Here is a 19,566-nt window from a genome sequence, read left to right on the forward strand (position 1 = left end):
AACCTCTTCTTCTTGTGCTTGGCATTTCAGTAGAACTAGTGCTTCTTTTGGTAAGGCAAATAACCAGTTGTTTAAGCTAGATAACTGGTTAATCATGATGTGGTTAAGAACGACTTGTATCTGGCTACATATGGAAGTGCTTTTGACATAGGACAGCAGTTGGACTTCGCAAGGGCTAGATTCCTGAACATCTTGTAGATTAGATTTGTTACAGAGTGCTGTGTGGAGACTTCTTGACAAGCCTGGCTTTGATATGCGTAATGCAATTTGTTTTTTATTATATATTTACTTCGCGGTAATATAACCTTAAACCGACTCTGTACAAGGACAGGGGCAGCATATAAGTGAAATATCTCAAAATTTTCGTTAAATGTTACGGGAACATGTAGGATAAATGTAATTCTATTATTTAGAATGTAAGAGGTAATTTTTATTATTTTTTCTATTAAAAGCATGTTCTCAAGTTCAATTTTTATTGGTAGTTGATTAGAACCTACTCGTTGTTCTAATTGTTTTAATTCGTTAAATAGATCTGGGGTTTTAATAATACTAGGATGCATCGTTTTAAGTTTAGCAAAAGTTATAGAGTTTTCAATATGTAGTGACGACGAAAAGACGATTATGTCGTCCATGTAGACTAGACATTTCTCGTTTTGGATACCCTTCAGTATAGAATCCATTGCTCTTTGGAACGTCGCGGGGGCGTTATTAAGCCCGAAAGGCATCCTTAGGTACTCAAAGTGTCCACTTTCTGTGCTAAAGGCGGTCTTTTCAATATCCTTTTCATCCATCTCAATCTAGTGGAATCCCGACGCTAGGTCCAAAGTAGTAAAGTACTGACACCTTCCTAATTTGTCCAGTAAGTCTGTTATATTTAGAAGAGGAAATTTATCACCAATGGTCTTTTCATTTAATTTTCGGTAATCCACAACTACTCTCCATTTTTGTTGGCCGGAAGCGTCCATCTTTTTTGGGACTACCCAAATTGGGCTCAACCAGGGTCTATTTGATGGTCTTATGATATTTTGATTTAACATTTTGTTTATCTGACATTCTGCGTCTTTTTTATAGATAAACGGGTATCTATAGGACTTGGTATAAATAAGAATTTCATCTGTTGTTTTTATTGAGTGTTTTATTTTTGTTGTAAAAGTTAAGGGCTGGTCTTTCTGATAAAAAACGTCAACGTATTTTTTACAGAGGTTAAGAATAGCTTTCTTTTCTTCAGGATTTAAGTGATCTACTCTAATTTTTGAAGAATCTAATGTAGGATTATCGCAATGCGCGTCATTAAAATTGTTGAGGTTAATGTCAGTACAGTCAGTCTACTTCTAATGGTTCAGAAAAATCTAAAATAACTTCGTCACAAGAATTATTTAAAATCGTGGTTAGCGCATGACCGTTTTTTGCTAAAGTTAAACATTCGGGGATTTCGCAATTATGTATTTTCGTGTGCGGTATTATAACTTCTCCATTTTGAATATTAGTTTTAATTTTTATGACTTGCTCGGTTCTAGAAAGAAAGAAAGAAAGAAAGAAAATGTGCTATATTACGTAAAAATAATCTTGTATACAAGCATCCTACAAGCTAAAAAAACAAAACACAAATACAATTTCAAAAATTGACAAAACAATGAACAAAATTAAACACAAGAAGACAAAACTTTTTGAACATACTTAAATTAAAGATAACTAAATAAAATAATCAATTACTAAATAAAGGTAAACTTGTTGACAAAACTAGAGTAGAAAAAAGGAAAAAAAGAAAACTTTCCAACATGTCCAAGGTTAAAACCTATCATTAAAAAAGTCATCCAGGTTATAATATGCCTTAGCCAATAAAAGCGACTTTAATTCTCTTTTAAATTTCTTAACATCCGATATATGTCTAACACACAGAGGAACATGATTGTAAATTTTTTTACTTATGTAAATTAATGAGTTTTTGGTAAGGGAAGACGTAGGAATAGGTAGAGGAACATCATTTACACGACGAGTCAAATGGCGAGTATCAGAGGGTAGTTTGGGAATTTTGTGAATAAGAGCAGCTGTTTCTAAGATAAAAAGTGAAAAAAGAGTTACGATTTTTTCAGAAATGAAGAGGGGTTTGCAAGAATCTTTTAACTTAGCAGAACACAGGTATCTAACTGCTTTTTTTTGAATAACAAAGATAATGTTAAGTAGCCCCTTATTGGTTAAACCCCAAAAAGGCAAGCCATACCGAATATGAGATTCAATAAGTGAAAAGTACACTGAACGTGCAACCACCCCTCCCAGCTCTTGTTTTGCCATTCTTACTGCGAAACATCCAGAAGATAATTTCCCAGCTAAATGTAAAATATGATCTTCAAACCGAAGGCGACCATCAATGGTAATTCCTAGGAACTTGCAGCACTCTTTATTCTGCAAGAGGGAATTTTCGTCAAACATCAGACCCTGAACATCGCACTTAAACCCCATAATAGACGTCTTTCTTACATTAAACACGAGCCTGTTGGAAGCACACCACCCTGATAAAATCTGAAGGTCTTCAAGGATACAAGTCTTAATATAGTCAGAATTTTTATGGCTCCATAGTATGGTGGTATCATCAGCAAACTGAACCACCTTGCCCTGCAGTTTCAATGAACTCAAGTCATCCACATACAGTAAAAATAACAGTGGTCCCAACACTGAACCCTGGGGAACGCCGCATTTTAGGGATCTAGAAGCAGACAAACGTCCAGACACTGAAACCTTTTGAGTACGATTTGATAGATAGGACTCAAGCCATCGCAACGCTACGCCTCTAAAACCATATTTATCGAGCTTAGATAACAGTATTCCATGATCCACACAGTCAAATGCTTTGGATAGATCACAAAACACTGCCGCCGATGACTCTCCAGAATTCAAGGACACATAGACGCTCTCCAAAAAGCTAAAAACAGCATCATGAGTCCCTTTACCGGCTTGAAATCCAAACTGATTTGCAGACAAAATGCCATTATGATGTAAAAAGGACAAAATTCTGCTTTTTGCAAGTTTTTCAACTATCTTAGAGAGGGTAGACAAAATAGAAATGGGACGGAAATTACAAGGCTGATCCAAATCTCCACCCTTATGAAGAGGGATAACCACTGCCTCTTTTGAACATGAAGGAAAAATGCCCTTATGTAAAGAATTGTTTATGGCAGAAACTAAAGCATTTAAGGCTGAATCAGGCAAAAAGAGTAACAACCTCGAAGATATCCCATCAGCTCCAGATGATTTATGGTTTTTTAGGCGTTTGATTTCATTTTTTACTTCGGTAAGTTCGACAGGATGAAAGAAAAATGAATGCTCAACCGACACTTGTTGAAGATAGTGTAAGGGATCAATGTTACTACGACGCCCTTGAGCAAGATATTAGGTATATCACAATAATAGTCGTTTAAAATGTCAGGTCTTAACTCCGGTTCAGATACTTTTCTATGGCAATGTCTAAAATCATTAATAATCGACCAACACTCTCTTTGCCTATTTGATGACATATTTAAGCGATCCCTATAATAATTAGATTTTGCTGCTTTAATTGTCTTTCTGTACAGACTACGGTATTTCTGATGATATACAAGGATATTTTCATTTGTGGTATATTTGCACAATTTAGTCAAAAAACGGAGGTTTTTAGCAGAAATTCTAAGGCCTCTTGTAACCCATGGTTTTCGTTTCTTAGTTTTAAGCCTCATTTTAGGAAAGCACTGATTGATCTTATCACACAGAACTTGAAAAAATAAAGTAAGTGGGTCAGAAGCCGTTTCAAGTGCATTCCAATTTACCGAAGCTGTAGCAGCAGAAAAAGCATTGAAATTTCTCCTGCTGAAAATTCTTCCCATATAATGAGATGAAGATGATACAGTATTATATGGCATTTTAGCAAGAATAGCTTCATGGTCGGAAATACCAGATGGGAGTACTGTGCATAAAACGTCATCAAAATTTGTACAGAAATAGTCATTTGTAGTTGCAGATGAAGAAGTTATTCGTGTGGGAGAAAGAAAGTGCATTTTCAAGTCGTAAGAATTTAAAATACTTAAAAGAGAAGTACGTGGCAAGGTTTCATCAGTGTAGTTGATATTAAAGTCACCAGCCAATATAACCTTAGAGTGTACAACTGGGATAAAATAGAATCAAGTTTGTCCAGAAACATAGCAATATCTCCTGTAGGTGGCCTATAAACACAAAGAATATATAAATTAAAACGCTTACAAAAAGAAAGAGAGAATTCAAAAACATTCTCTAACAGAAGATTATCATACTTATCAATATTACAAAAAATCGTTTCAATTGTTTGCCTAGCCAAGATCATGGTTCCTCCATGTATAGATTGTTGACGACAAAAATTTGATATAGGAAGATAATCAGATATTAAAAAACATTCACTAGGCCTCAACCAGAAGAAACAGTTACACAATTAAGTTCCATTTTGGTCTTATGAAATGAAATTCTAATTTGATTTTCGAAAACGGCGTTACTAGAAAGCCTCTTTTAAAATCGATATTAGCTTCTAGCAGTTTCAGATTATCTAATCCTATTAAACCGTCAAAAACATTATGAAACTTAAATAAATAAAACATTAAGTCTTTATTTTTTTGCAATTTAAAAATTTTTGAAGCCGGTACTGTGGTACTAAATTTGTGAGAGGATTTTTGAAAAACTGTGCTAACGATAAAAGAGTCATTGATAATTCGGTCAGGAAAAAAATTAAAAGCAATTTCCGGATTTAAAAATGATTTTGTTGATCCTGAATCGATTGCGAAAATTTGATTCCTGTAGGTGATGATTTTCAGTATTCCCATCATCAGCTGTGGTTTCGTTGGCCATCTCATATGAACTTGTCGCCTCAACGGTAACTTGGTATTCTTGATAAGGATAGTCGTACACGTGTTCTTGGTTGTAGTACGTAGGTGCATTATAATAACACATCGGAGAATAAAGGTCCGGACACACATAACCGCAACGAGAACGATCCGTGAGTCGGCCGTGTCACGGACGACTTAGGTCTAAAGTAAACCAATAAAATTATACGAGCTCGTCTTCACATAACGATTTATGGTCGGGACACACATGCCCGCAACGAGTTCGCACCGAGCACGCACCGTAGCACGGCCGTGTCTCGGTTGTGAATTGTCGTTCGTAATCATATGAAGTAGTCTTAACATGACCGCACCGTGCCCGTGCGCCGACTCCGCATCGAGTCCGCAACGAGCTAGAATAGTTTTGTTTTAAAAATCGACGGTGACGGACGACGGTGCGTTCCCGTAGTGATCATACAGCTGGAAATTAAAATGGAAATTGAGAAGCTATTAGTTTATAATAATTATTTTTAGCTATTTAGTTTTTAAATTTACATAAAAAAAGGTTACAAAGTTTAATTACCAATATTTTTACCACTAGATTCTACATTAGTTGTTTGGGATTTTCGTCTTAGAAAAATTTTTTTTACGGCGAAGAAACCAAATAACTAGTAAAAAACATGAATTTGACACGATCTAGATTTTATTTACTACATTTTAGCGAAAAAGATGCAACATCTAAAAAAACTGGCAAATATGATCCATAAATTAAATTATTTAAATTGCCAGGGCTGTATTTTCCTGCCAATCTACGCTGCCCTCTATAGAACTAAAGAAATCATTTAGTTGTTCTCGTATTGCGAATGCTGCATTTGTTGATCATTACCAAATTTCGAAAACATTTTTCTTTGAAATGAATTTAATGTACCAACCCAATTAAGTTTCGATCCAAACTGAATACTTTAAAGTGCGTCATGACCGTCCAATGCGATGCGGGATGCGGCCGTGTGTCGAAGATGTGTGTTTTGGGAGATAACGCACCGAGACACGGCCGAGCTACGCTCCGGGCACGGTGCGGTCTCGGCACGGATATGTGTGCCCCGACCTTAATACGGGTCAACATAGTGAGCGTTTTCGTTATCATCATACATTTCTGTGGAATATAATTCCTCAAAGATGAAATTGGGTTGGCTTCCTGTATTTCGAAATATGTTTTGATTTTTGTTATGTGGTTGGTTTGGCCTAGGGCCACTAGAACAAATGCTCATTGGTTCAGGGGCAGGCAGTGGTTTATTTTGGTTGGGTCCAAATACATTGACCTGATTTGGTCTGGGATAAATTTTAGACGACGGGAAAGGGAATCGTTGAAAACTATTTCCAGGGTTTCGTTGGAAATTATTCCCAAAATAATTTTGCCTGAAAAGGTTAAGATTTCCAGATGGAGGTCTAAAAATATTTGGCCTTGGCATTGGGGTTTGATGATTATTAAAATAAGAAAAAGATTGGGGTCTATTTTGACTATAAATTGGTTGCGTTCTATTTTGTTGGGGTTGAGACGTATTATTTGATTTAATTTGAGGATTTTGTCTTATGTTGTTTTAAAAATAATGAGTATTATTTTCTTGAGTCACGAATTGTAAGGCTTGAGCTAAATTTAAAGGTCTCATGCATCGAATAGTTGTCCCTAAGGGTTCTTTTAGGCCAGAGAGAAAAGTTTTTAAAGCTAGTTCATTATATAACTGTTTTTTGGTATTTTTTCCTTCAATGCTGTTTTCGTTTATATCAATATGAGAGCATAAAAGATTTAAAATATGAAGTACTCTATCGTAAAATTGGCTGGGTTGTTCATTATTGTTTTGTCTCAACATGACAAGATCCCTATTAAGACATGTTTCGTCTCGTTGGTCCGCAAAGTTACGCCTTAAAGTATCTTTCAAATCGTCCCAAGTTGTAACATTTTGAATATTTATGATAACTTTTGCTTGTCCGGTTAGTTTTCCAATTAAGCTATTTAACGAAAAGATATTTTGAAAATCAACTGGGTTTGATGCCCTATAAAAATTGCTATATAAAGTTGATAGATAGCGATGTAAATCGTTAGGATTTCCATCAAATGTCGGAACACAATTAAGATATTCCGGTTTGAGTTGACTCATTATTGATTGATTTGAAAGAAATTTATTTTCTTGAGAAGTCAATGCAGAATTGTTATCACTAATTACTACTAAATTATCGATTTCCAATTTAAAATTACTTCCAATAGAATGAAATAATTGATTTTTAGTTCTTGAGTCAGCTGAAGGTTCACTTATTTTTAAAACATTTAATTCTTCGATTATATCATCAAGCTCTGACATTAAAACAAGTTTCCAATTCAAATTGCACTTACATTAATATTCCTGGCCTATTGTTCTGGTCATATCCGGTCCTATAAGTATGAACTTTCCAGAGGCAATGTAGTCCTACTCGAAGCAGCAATCCTTGCGAAATTGCCCTATGTAGTGGCAGTTTCCCAGCAATCCAAAAAGCACTTAACGATTAACCACTTTCCAGATCACAGGTTATACAGCTCACAATGTTCTTAACAATCCGATGTACCGTCGAACTTAGTGAACCGTAGATTCGAATCGTAATTTTAAAAAACTTCTACGATAGAACGACTTTACACGAATACTACCGACTGCGCCAGTTAACTATTCGAATATGCCAAACTCCTTTTTAAAAAATACAATATTTATTTTGTACAAACTTAGCGTAGCTACAATTTCAACTGACTAAAAATTACAAATGGTGGATATTTATATGAGTAAAAAAGCAAGTTAAGCATAAGCAATGATCAGCATTCTCCATAAGGGACTGTGACATAACTAATGTTTGAGTCGAGATTTGATATGTTGATATGAGCAGAAGGACAAGGCAAACAATATTATGATTGTCGGTGTTCCAGAACCAACTGTAAAGGTGATTAAAGTCCATTTCAGAGATCTATTAGAATCTTTGATGTGTCGCAGATGCCGCACTAAATAGTCGGTGCCGTCTATGTCGTATTTATTATCGCATGATATACATGTTTAAAAGGAAAAAATGTATATAATTTATCTATGAAATGATTTTAAATACATATACGTAAAACCCCATGTTTTACGCAATTTTTAATTTTTCTTTCGAAAATGTCCATTTTTAAAAAGAAAATAATACCAAAAAATTGACCGCGGACTAAAATCCAAGCATTTTACAAATCATTTTAAACACTCGCAGCACTCCCAGACTTGTCACCTCTTTTTAGCTAGTCTATCAAACAAAGATAAAACACCTAAGATCTGGCGATTCCTACTTTAGGCTGTGCAAGTGATTGTGTATCTCTCTCTATCCCACTAATTTTGAAGATTACGGGGCCGTACCCAGATACATTTTTGGGTTGTTTTTCTATTACTTTCGTCGTGTTTTTAAAGAGATCTTTAAGGATGGGTCTATCGCCTTTAATAGTAAAGATTTGCAGGTATTTCTGAAACCATAGGAGATAAATGTTTGACAATTGATACGCGGTTTCTTCTAATACATTCATTGGACACCTATTTGAGGATTATACTTTTCCCACTTTCCTCTCTCTCTCCCTAACTAGTTGAAACCCAAAACAATACCTGCACTCGAACTGACGTTACCGAATAACCCAATTGCAATTAAACTGATCCCGGTTTTACTCAGCAATCCGGGACAGCCATCGAATCCCATCAAAGTAACCGTATATATCCTGCAGGATAGGTGTCAATATCGGAACTGATGGAAGCCAATAAAGTTAAGGATTTATCGATGTGACAAAACGGAATCGGGGAATATGCGTCCGACCCATGGTTATGACCTCGTCAATTTTCATTTATTTGAAGGCATTTTTACCGGAATAATAGAGACGTTCAGCAGGCTTATTAACGAATCGGGCATGTAATTCCCTTCCGAAAATCTCATTACACACTTAATCCTCCCGAATACAAGGGCACCACCCGTGCACCATTGTCAACAACATTTCAATAGGTCACAGAAAGAACTTTAACTATATATTGACTTAGCACCCATTGAATTTTTTCGAACATTCCATCGGTAAAACTTGTAAGTTTGGGCCCTTTTGTGCATTGACTTTGTTGTAAATATGCGCTCGGGGGGCTATTTCGGTGTTCCCTTATTATAATACGGACAACAGCTGCACCAGGGGTCATCAGCAGCAGGCAGGCAGGTAGATCGACTCTCTCGATATCGAGTTTCGATTAAACGTTTTCGATGACGCGGTCATGAGACTTACGTTGGTCGTTTTTCGGTCGTAAATTTCGAAATTCATTAAGGGTAAAGACCGCTTTAGTGACGCTAATGGATGTCGTATGTGTGCATTTCATTAACTTTCCTTTTTTTTCTAGTTAAAATGAGATAAAAAGTACTGCAATTTAATGTCGTTGTGGTGGTTAAAATGGGGAAACTTCTTAATGGAATGGATATATGTATAACGTTAAATGCTTTTGGAGTGATTATGTGCGAAAACTCCTTTGAAAATGGTTTTGGTTAAAGAACGTTTTGGTGCTGAAAATCTCTAATAGTGGCATTTTTTATAATTTTTTACGAATTTTATTTAACGCCAACATTGTACTCGCTTTCAAGGCATTTTGTTTTTTAAGGAATTCAATGCTGTAATAAAAAATTAATTATTTATTTATATTGAAATATATTATATATTTTACAACCAACGATTTTCCCAAAAACAAAAAAAGAAATTAAAATCAAAATAATTCAGTCAGTAAAATAAGTCAAAGGTTCTGCCAATAAAACAAGAACTGTCTTAAAAATGAAAATATTCCCATCAATATGGTACTCATTTTCAACTGCTTTTTACTGGAGAATCCAGTGGTGAAGTCAGATTTTTGGTACATTCAAGGGTTCTATTATTAAAACAAAAACTGTCTTAAAAATGAAAATAACTCTATCGATATGGTACTTTTGTTCAACTGCTTTTTACTGGAGAATCCAATAGTGAAGTTAAATTTTTGGTACCATCAAGGGTTCTACTAATAAACCAAATACTGTCTTAAAAATTAAAACAATTGCATCAATATGGTACTCATTTTCAACTGCTTTTTACTGGAGAATCCAATGATCAAGTCAGATTTTTGGCACCATCAAGGGTTCTATTAATAAAACAAATACTGTCTTAAAAATGAAAATAACTCTATCGATATGGTACTCATTTTCAACTGCTTTTTACTGGAGAATCCAATGGTGAAGTCAAATTTTTGGTACCATCAAAGGTTCTACTAATAAAACAAATACTGTCTTAAAAATGAAAATAATTCAATCGATATGGTACTCATTTTCAACTGCTTTTTACTGGAGAATCCAATAGTGAAGTCAAATTTTTGGTACCATTAAGGGTTCTACAAATAAAACAAAAACTGTCTTAAAAATGAAAATAACTACCGATATGGTACTCATGTTCAACTGCTTTTTACTGGAGAATCCAATGGTGAAGTCAAATTTTTGGTACCATCAAGGGTTCTATTAATAAAACAAAAACTGTCTTAAAAATGAAAATAACTCTATCGATATGGTACTCATGTTCAACTGCTTTTTACTGGAAAATCCAATGGTGAAGTCAGATTTTTGGTACCATCAAGGGTTCTACTAATAAAACAAATACTGTCTTAAAAATGAAAATATTGCCATCGAGATGGTACTCATTTTCAACTGCTTTTTACTGGAGAATCCAATGATCATGTCAGATTTTTGGTACCATCAACGGTTTTCCAAAAATCAAAGATTCGAAAAACATATCGAGAATGTTTTTTTTGTCCTGATAATATAGACCTAGATTTTTCATCAAAACTTCTCCTTCTTTTATTTAAGCATCTATTAGAGACCTTTCGCCTTACCATAAAATAACGTGAATTAACATTTGGATGAACCCCAGATCATAAATAATTATTGCAGCAACTCCTTACTTAAAAAAAAACATATTTGTACGCTAAATTTATTTGTAACCCTCCTTAATATCAAAGATATACCGTATTTTAAGAGTAACGCTTAACTTCTCTAACATTAAGTATAATGCGTGGCAAAGTATTTTTTCTAAAATGCACCTAATGCTCAGTGACATCCTTATAAAAGTTTTACCACATTATTAGACACTTATCGCAATATTGATGCTGTAAAACCTCCCAACTGCTTCAACATTAATTTATTTTTTTTTAAATTTCAGATTCACCCAATAAATGACCCACCACCATCTTCAGCGATGTTAAACACCGCTCGATAATGACGTCACTGCCCCCCACCACTACCACCACCACCAGCGCAATGACCACCCTCGACTGTGCAGAAGCAGTTGAACCGACGCCACCCCAGTCAGGTCGAGCCGGGGGTGAGAACCGGAAAGTACGTCGGTGCAAACGGGTCTACGGCCGTAATAGAGGGAGATCGCAACATAACGGCCCTATAACGGAGATAATTAACGTTAACGCGTCGATCGGTGCCACGAACGAGCGTTTAACGTCGTGCGATAGCGACTTATTAGAACCTAAAAATGTCTGTGATCAATTTTTATTTAAAGACTGTAATTTAGCGTTTAGGTTAGCGTTTACGGTTACGCGTAAGTTATTTGTGTGCCTATACTCTCTGATGTGCGGGAAGTCGTCGATTTCGTTAGTTTTAACGTTAGCGTTTGCGGTGGTGTTGAGTGCGGGTCGTGTCAGCGCTTGGGCGAACGAGCTGGATAAAACCGAACAATTTTTGGATAAAATCAATTTGGAGGAGAAGAGTATCGCGGCGGTGTTTAATAAGGTCGCGTATGGGAGTACGACGAAGAGGAGTATACCGGATAACTCGTATCCCGTTACCACCATGGCTACCATGTTATTAACCACTTTCAGGTAAGGGTCTAGTTAAGTTTAAGGAAAACTGCTCGTGGTACTAAGAATCTGATATCACCATTGTATTCCCCAGTAAAAAGTAGCTGAAAATGAGTACCATGTCGATGGATTTATTTTAAATTTTAAAAAAGTTCTCTATCTCTTACGTACCTCATTTAACACAGAGGATTTTAGTCCAAGCATAATCAACAAATAAATAAGTTTTTTACTCTTTTTTCCATGAGAGCGTGGACTAAAAAAATAACGGCATTAGAACACGTTGCAACGTCGCACGGGTTTTTTCTGCTCATTTTAACGCGTGTTCTTTTGTCTTTACTAGCTCTATATAATCTGCTAATTTGCCGAATAATAATTATACTCTCTCTCTCTCTCTCTCTCTTTCTTACGCAACATTTTTGATTCACAGGACTTTAGTTCGGGTTATCAATCTGGGCTTATGTTTGGGCAAATGTAATTTTATCCTTCAGAGACTTATTTCAGTGTTTTACTCGAAAAGTACTGGACTAATGGAAATAATTTAGGTACCAAAAATGTAGACTGAAATTTTGTCTATCAAAAACGTGTCTTTCATTTTTCTCGTAAATATAGTAGTTTCTGAAATAATCGACTTAGAAGTATTTAGTTACTGGAAGAATGTCATTTTGCCCTTGAGAGATACATTTTAGTATTTAACTCGAAAACTACTGCACTATTGGAAAAAAGTGTAATTACCAAAAATGTAGACTGGAATATTTTGTCTATCAAAAACGTTACTTGCATTTTTCTCTTAAATCTAGTAGTTTCAGAAAAAATTGGCGTGGAAGTATTTAGTTACTAGGCAAAATGAATTTTACCCTTTAAAGACACATTTTAGTGTTTAACTCAAAAACTACTGGACTATTGGAAAAAAGTGTAATTACCAAAAATATAAACTGGAATTTTGTCTATCAAAAACGTTTTATGCATTTTTCTCTTAAATCTAGTTGTTTCTAAAAAAATCGGCTTGGAAGTATTTAGTTACTAGGCAAAATGAATTTTACCCTTCAGAGACACATTTTAGTGTTTAACTCTAAAATTACTGGACTATTGGAAAAAAGTGTAATTACCAAAAATGTAGACTAAAATTTTGTCTATCAAAAACGTTACTTGCATTTTTCTCTTAAATATAACAGTTTCTGAAATAATTAGCTTGGAAGTATTTAGCTACTAGGCAAAATTGAATTTTACCCTTTAGAGACACATTTTAGTGTTTAACTCAAAAACTACTGGACTAGTGGAAAAAAGTGTAGTTACCAAAAATGTAGACTGGAATTTTGTCTAGCAAAAACGTTACTTGCATTTTTCTCTTAAATATAGTAGTTTCTGAAATAATTAGCTTGGAAGTATTTAGCTACTAGGCAAAATGAATTTTATCCTTCAGAGACACATTTTAGTGTTTAACTCAAAAACTACTGGAATATTGAAAAAAAGTGTAATTACCAAAAATGTAGACTGGAATTTTGTCTATCAAAAACGTTTTTTGCATTTTTCTCTTAAATCTAGTTGTTTTTGAAAAAATTGGCTTGGAAGTATTTAGTTACTAGGCAAAATGAATTTTACCCTTTAAAGACACATTTTAGTGTTTAACTCAAAAACTACTGGACTATTCAAAAAAAGTGTAATTACCAAAAATGTAGACTGGAATTTTGTCTATCAAAAACGTTTTTTGCATTTTTCTCTTAAATCTAGTTGTTTTTGAAAAAATTGGCTTGGAAGTATTTAGTTACTAGGCAAAATGAATTTTACCCTTTAAAGACACATTTTAGTGTTTAACTCAAAAACTACTGGACTATTGGAAAAAAGTGTAATTACCAAAAATGTAGACTGGAATTTTGTCTATCAAAAACGTTTCTTGCATTTTTTTCTTAAATCTAGTAGTTTTTCAAAAAATTGGTTTGGAAGTATTTAGTTACTAGGCAAAATGAATTTTACCCTTTAAAGACACATTTTAGTGTTTAACTCAAAAACTACTGGACTATTGGAAAAAAGTGTAATTACCAAAAATGTAGACTGGAATTTTGTCTATCAAAAACGTTTCTTGCATTTTTCTCTTAAATCTAGTAGTTTCTGAAAAACTTGGCTTGGAAGTATTTAGTTACTAGGCAAAATGAATTTTACCCTTTAAAGACACATTTTAGTGTTTAACTCAAAAACTACTGGACTATTCAAAAAAAGTGTAATTACCAAAAATGTAGACTGGAATTTTGTCTATCAAAAACGTTTCTTGCATTTTTCTCTTAAATATAACAGTTTCTGAAAAATTGGCTTGGAAGTATTTAGCTACTAGGCAAAATTGAATTTTACCCTTTAGAGACACATTTTAGTGTTTAACTCTAAAATTACTGGACTATTGGAAAAAAGTGTAATTACCAAAAATGTAGACTGGAAATTTGTCTATCAAAAACGTTTTATGCATTTTTCTCTTAAATCTAGTTGTTTTTGAAAAAATTGGCTTGGAATTATTTAGTTACTAGGCAAAATGAATTTTACCCTTTAGAGACACATTTTAGTGTTTAACTCAAAAACTACTGGACTATTGGAAAAAAGTGTAATTACCAAAAATGTAGACTGGAATTTTGTCTATCAAAAACGTTTCTTGAATTTCTTTCTTAAATATAGTAGTTTTCGAAAAAATTGGCTTGGAAGTACTAAGCAAAATGAATTTTACCCTTTAGATACACATTTTAGTGTTTAACTCAAAAACTACTAGACTATTGAAAAAAAGTGTAGTTACCAAAAATGTAGACTGGAATTTTGTCTATCAAAAACGTTTTATGCATTTTTCTCTTAAATCTAGTTGTTTCTAAAAAAATCGGCTTGGAAGTATTTAGTTACTAGGCAAAATGAATTTTACCCTTCAGAGACACATTTTAGTGTTTAACTCTAAAATTACTGGACTATTGGAAAAAAGTGTAATTACCAAAAATGTAGACTAGAATTTTGTCTATCAAAAACGTTACTTGCATTTTTCTCTTAAATCTAGTAGTTTTTCAAAAAATTGGTTTGGAAGTATTTAGTTACTAGGCAAAATGAATTTTACCCTTTAAAGACACATTTTAGTGTTTAACTCAAAAACTACTGGACTATTGGAAAAAAGTGTAATTACCAAAAATGTAAACTGGAATTTTGTCTATCAAAAACGTTTTATGCATTTTTCTCTTAAATCTAGTTGTTTCTAAAAAAATCGGCTTGGAAGTATTTAGTTACTAGGCAAAATGAATTTTACCCTTCAGAGACACATTTTAGTGTTTAACTCTAAAATTACTGGACTATTGGAAAAAAGTGTAATTACCAAAAATGTAGACTAAAATTTTGTCTATCAAAAACGTTACTTGCATTTTTCTCTTAAATATAACAGTTTCTGAAATAATTAGCTTGGAAGTATTTAGCTACTAGGCAAAATTGAATTTTACCCTTTAGAGACACATTTTAGTGTTTAACTCAAAAACTACTGGACTAGTGGAAAAAAGTGTAGTTACCAAAAATGTAGACTGGAATTTTGTCTAGCAAAAACGTTACTTGCATTTTTCTCTTAAATATAGTAGTTTCTGAAATAATTAGCTTGGAAGTATTTAGCTACTAGGCAAAATGAATTTTATCCTTCAGAGACACATTTTAGTGTTTAACTCAAAAACTACTGGAATATTGAAAAAAAGTGTAATTACCAAAAATGTAGACTGGAATTTTGTCTATCAAAAACGTTTTTTGCATTTTTCTCTTAAATCTAGTTGTTTTTGAAAAAATTGGCTTGGAAGTATTTAGTTACTAGGCAAAATGAATTTTACCCTTTAAAGACACATTTTAGTGTTTAACTCAAAAACTACTGGACTATTGGAAAAAAGTGTAATTACCAAAAATGTAGACTGGAATTTTGTCTATCAAAAACGTTTCTTGCATTTTTTTCTTAAATCTAGTAGTTTTTCAAAAAATTGGTTTGGAAGTATTTAGTTACTAGGCAAAATGAATTTTACCCTTTAAAGACACATTTTAGTGTTTAACTCAAAAACTACTGGACTATTGGAAAAAAGTGTAATTACCAAAAATGTAGACTGGAATTTTGTCTATCAAAAACGTTTCTTGCATTTTTCTCTTAAATCTAGTAGTTTCTGAAAAACTTGGCTTGGAAGTATTTAGTTACTAGGCAAAATGAATTTTACCCTTTAAAGACACATTTTAGTGTTTAACTCAAAAACTACTGGACTATTCAAAAAAAGTGTAATTACCAAAAATGTAGACTGGAATTTTGTCTATCAAAAACGTTTCTTGCATTTTTCTCTTAAATATAACAGTTTCTGAAAAATTGGCTTGGAAGTATTTAGCTACTAGGCAAAATTGAATTTTACCCTTTAGAGACACATTTTAGTGTTTAACTCTAAAATTACTGGACTATTGGAAAAAAGTGTAATTACCAAAAATGTAGACTGGAAATTTGTCTATCAAAAACGTTTTATGCATTTTTCTCTTAAATCTAGTTGTTTTTGAAAAAATTGGCTTGGAATTATTTAGTTACTAGGCAAAATGAATTTTACCCTTTAGAGACACATTTTAGTGTTTAACTCAAAAACTACTGGACTATTGGAAAAAAGTGTAATTACCAAAAATGTAGACTGGAATTTTGTCTATCAAAAACGTTTCTTGCATTTTTCTCTTAAATCTAGTAGTTTCTGAAAAACTTGGCTTGGAAGTATTTAGTTACTAGGCAAAATGAATTTTACCCTTTAAAGACACATTTTAGTGTTTAACTCAAAAACTACTGGACTATTAGAAAAAAGTGTAATTACCAAAAATGTAGACTGGAATTTTGTCTATCAAAAACGTTACTTGCATTTTTCTCTTAAATATAACAGTTTCTGAAAAATTGGCTTGGAGGTACTAAGCAAAATGAATTTTACCCTTTAGAGACACATTTTAGTGTTTAACTCAAAAACTACTGGACTATTGGAAAAAAGTGTAATTACCAAAAATGTAGACTAGAATTTTGTCTATCAAAAACGTTACTTGCATTTTTCTCTTAAATATAACAGTTTCTGAAATAATTAGCTTGGAAGTATTTAGCTACTAGGCAAAATTGAATTTTACCCTTTAGAGACACATTTTAGTGTTTAACTCAAAAACTACTGGACTATTGGAAAAAAGTGTAATTACCAAAAATGTAGACTGGAATTTTGTCTATCAAAAACGTTTCTTACATTTTTCTCGTAAATATAATAGTTTCTGAAAAAATTGGTTTGGAAGTATTTAGTTACTAGGCAAAATGAATTTTACCCTTTAAAGACACATTTTAGTGTTTAACTCAAAAACTACTGGACTATTGGAAAAAGAGACACATTTTAGTGTTTAACTCAAAAACTACTGGACTATTGGAAAACAGTGTAGTTACCAAAAATGTAGACTGGAATTTTGTCTATCAAAAACGTTACTTGCATTTTTCTCTTAAATCTAGCAGTTTCTGAAAAAATTGGCTTGGAAGTACTAAGCAAAATGAATTTTACCCTTCAGAGACACATTTTAGTGTTTAACTCAAAAACTACTGGACTAGTGGAAAAAAGTGTAATTACGAAAAATGTAAACGGGAATTTTATCTGTCAAAAATGTTTCTTGCATTTTTCTCTTAAATCTAGTAGTTTCTGAAAAAATTGGCTTAGAAGTATTTAGTTGCTAGGCAAAATGAATTTTACCCTTTAGAGACACATTTTAGTGTTTAACTCAAAAACTACTAGACTATTGGAAAAAAGTGTAATTACCAAAAATGTAGACTGGAATTTTGTCTATTAAAAACGTTACTTGCATTTTTCTCTTAAATCTAGTAGTTTCTGAAAAAATTGGCTTGGAAGTATTTAGTTACTAGGCAAAATGAATTTTACCCTTTAAAGACACATTTTAGTGTTTAACTCAAAAACTACTGGACTAGTGGAAAAAAGTGTAATTACCAAAAATGTAGACTGGAATTTTGTCTATCAAAAACGTTTCCTGTATTTTTCTCTTAAATGTAGTAGTTTCTGAAAAAATTGGCTTGGAAGTACTAAGCAAAATGAATTTTACCCTTCAGAGACACATTTTAGTGTTTAACTCAAAAACTACTGGACTATTGGAAAAAAGTGTAATTACCAAAAATGTAGACTGGAATTTTGTCTATCAAAAACGTTACTTGCATTTTTCTCTTAAATCTAGTAGTTTTCGAAAAAATTGGCTTGGAAGTACTAAGCAAAATGAATTTTACCCTTTAGAGACACATTTTAGTGTTTAACTCAAAAACTACTGGACTATTGGAAAAAAGTGTAATTACCAAAAATGTAGACCGGAATTTTGTCTATCAAAAACGTTTCCTGCATTTTTCTCTTAAATCTAGTAGTTTTCGAAAAAATTGGCTTGGAAGTACTAAGCAAAATGAATTTTACCCTTCAGAGACACATTTTAGTGTTTAACTCAAAAACTACTGGACTATTGGAAAAAGAGACACATTTTAGTGTTTAACTCAAAAACTACTGGACTATTGGAAAACAGTGTAGTTACCAAAAATGTAGACTGGAATTTTGTCTATCAAAAACGTTACTTGCATTTTTCTCTTAAATCTAGCAGTTTCTGAAAAAATTGGCTTGGAAGTACTAAGCAAAATGAATTTTACCCTTCAGAGACACATTTTAGTGTTTAACTCAAAAACTACTGGACTAGTGGAAAAAAGTGTAATTACGAAAAATGTAAACGGGAATTTTATCTGTCAAAAATGTTTCTTGCATTTTTCTCTTAAATCTAGTAGTTTCTGAAAAAATTGGCTTAGAAGTATTTAGTTGCTAGGCAAAATGAATTTTACCCTTTAGAGACACATTTTAGTGTTTAACTCAAAAACTACTAGACTATTGGAAAAAAGTGTAATTACCAAAAATGTAGACTGGAATTTTGTCTATTAAAAACGTTACTTGCATTTTTCTCTTAAATCTAGTAGTTTCTGAAAAAATTGGCTTGGAAGTATTTAGTTACTAGGCAAAATGAATTTTACCCTTTAAAGACACATTTTAGTGTTTAACTCAAAAACTACTGGACTAGTGGAAAAAAGTGTAATTACCAAAAATGTAGACTGGAATTTTGTCTATCAAAAACGTTTCCTGTATTTTTCTCTTAAATGTAGTAGTTTCTGAAAAAATTGGCTTGGAAGTACTAAGCAAAATGAATTTTACCCTTCAGAGACACATTTTAGTGTTTAACTCAAAAACTACTGGACTATTGGAAAAAAGTGTAATTACCAAAAATGTAGACTGGAATTTTGTCTATCAAAAACGTTACTTGCATTTTTCTCTTAAATCTAGTAGTTTCTGAAAAAATTGGCTTGGAAGTATTTAGTTACTAGGCAAAATGAATTTTACCCTTTAAAGACACATTTTAGTGTTTAACTCAAAAACTACTAGACTATTGGAAAAAAGTGTAATTACCAAAAATGTAGACTGGAATTTTGTCTATTAAAAACGTTACTTGCATTTTTCTCTTAAATCTAGTAGTTTCTGAAAAAATTGGCTTGGAAGTATTTAGTTACTAGGCAAAATGAATTTTACCCTTTAAAGACACATTTTAGTGTTTAACTCAAAAACTACTGGACTAGTGGAAAAAAGTGTAATTACCAAAAATGTAGACTGGAATTTTGTCTATCAAAAACGTTTCCTGTATTTTTCTCTTAAATGTAGTAGTTTCTGAAAAAATTGGCTTGGAAGTACTAAGCAAAATGAATTTTACCCTTTAGAGACACATTTTAGTGTTTAACTCAAAAACTACTGGACTATTGGAAAAAAGTGTAATTACCAAAAATGTAGACCGGAATTTTGTCTATCAAAAAC

At 32.8% G+C, this 19,566-nt stretch overlaps 1 protein-coding gene across 15 annotated transcripts in view; it reads left to right on the plus strand.

The window, feature by feature from the left end:
- The window catches only part of LOC126750389 (uncharacterized), a 387,538-nt gene that overhangs the window by 352,063 nt on the left and 15,909 nt on the right, over positions 1-19,566 (plus strand). For all 15 annotated transcript variants that reach the window (XR_007665705.1, XR_007665706.1, XR_007665704.1 and 12 more), the window contains one exon: positions 11,053-11,722. Coding sequence is in view for 3 of the 15 variants with exons in the window: in XM_050460004.1 (XP_050315961.1) it covers positions 11,109-11,722 (614 nt within the window). In the remaining 12 variants the exon portion in view is untranslated. The remainder of the gene's footprint in view (positions 1-11,052; positions 11,723-19,566) is intronic.

Source organism: Anthonomus grandis, chromosome 2 (assembly GCF_022605725.1).
Source record: "Anthonomus grandis grandis chromosome 2, icAntGran1.3, whole genome shotgun sequence".
NCBI lineage: Eukaryota > Metazoa > Arthropoda > Insecta > Coleoptera > Curculionidae > Anthonomus > Anthonomus grandis.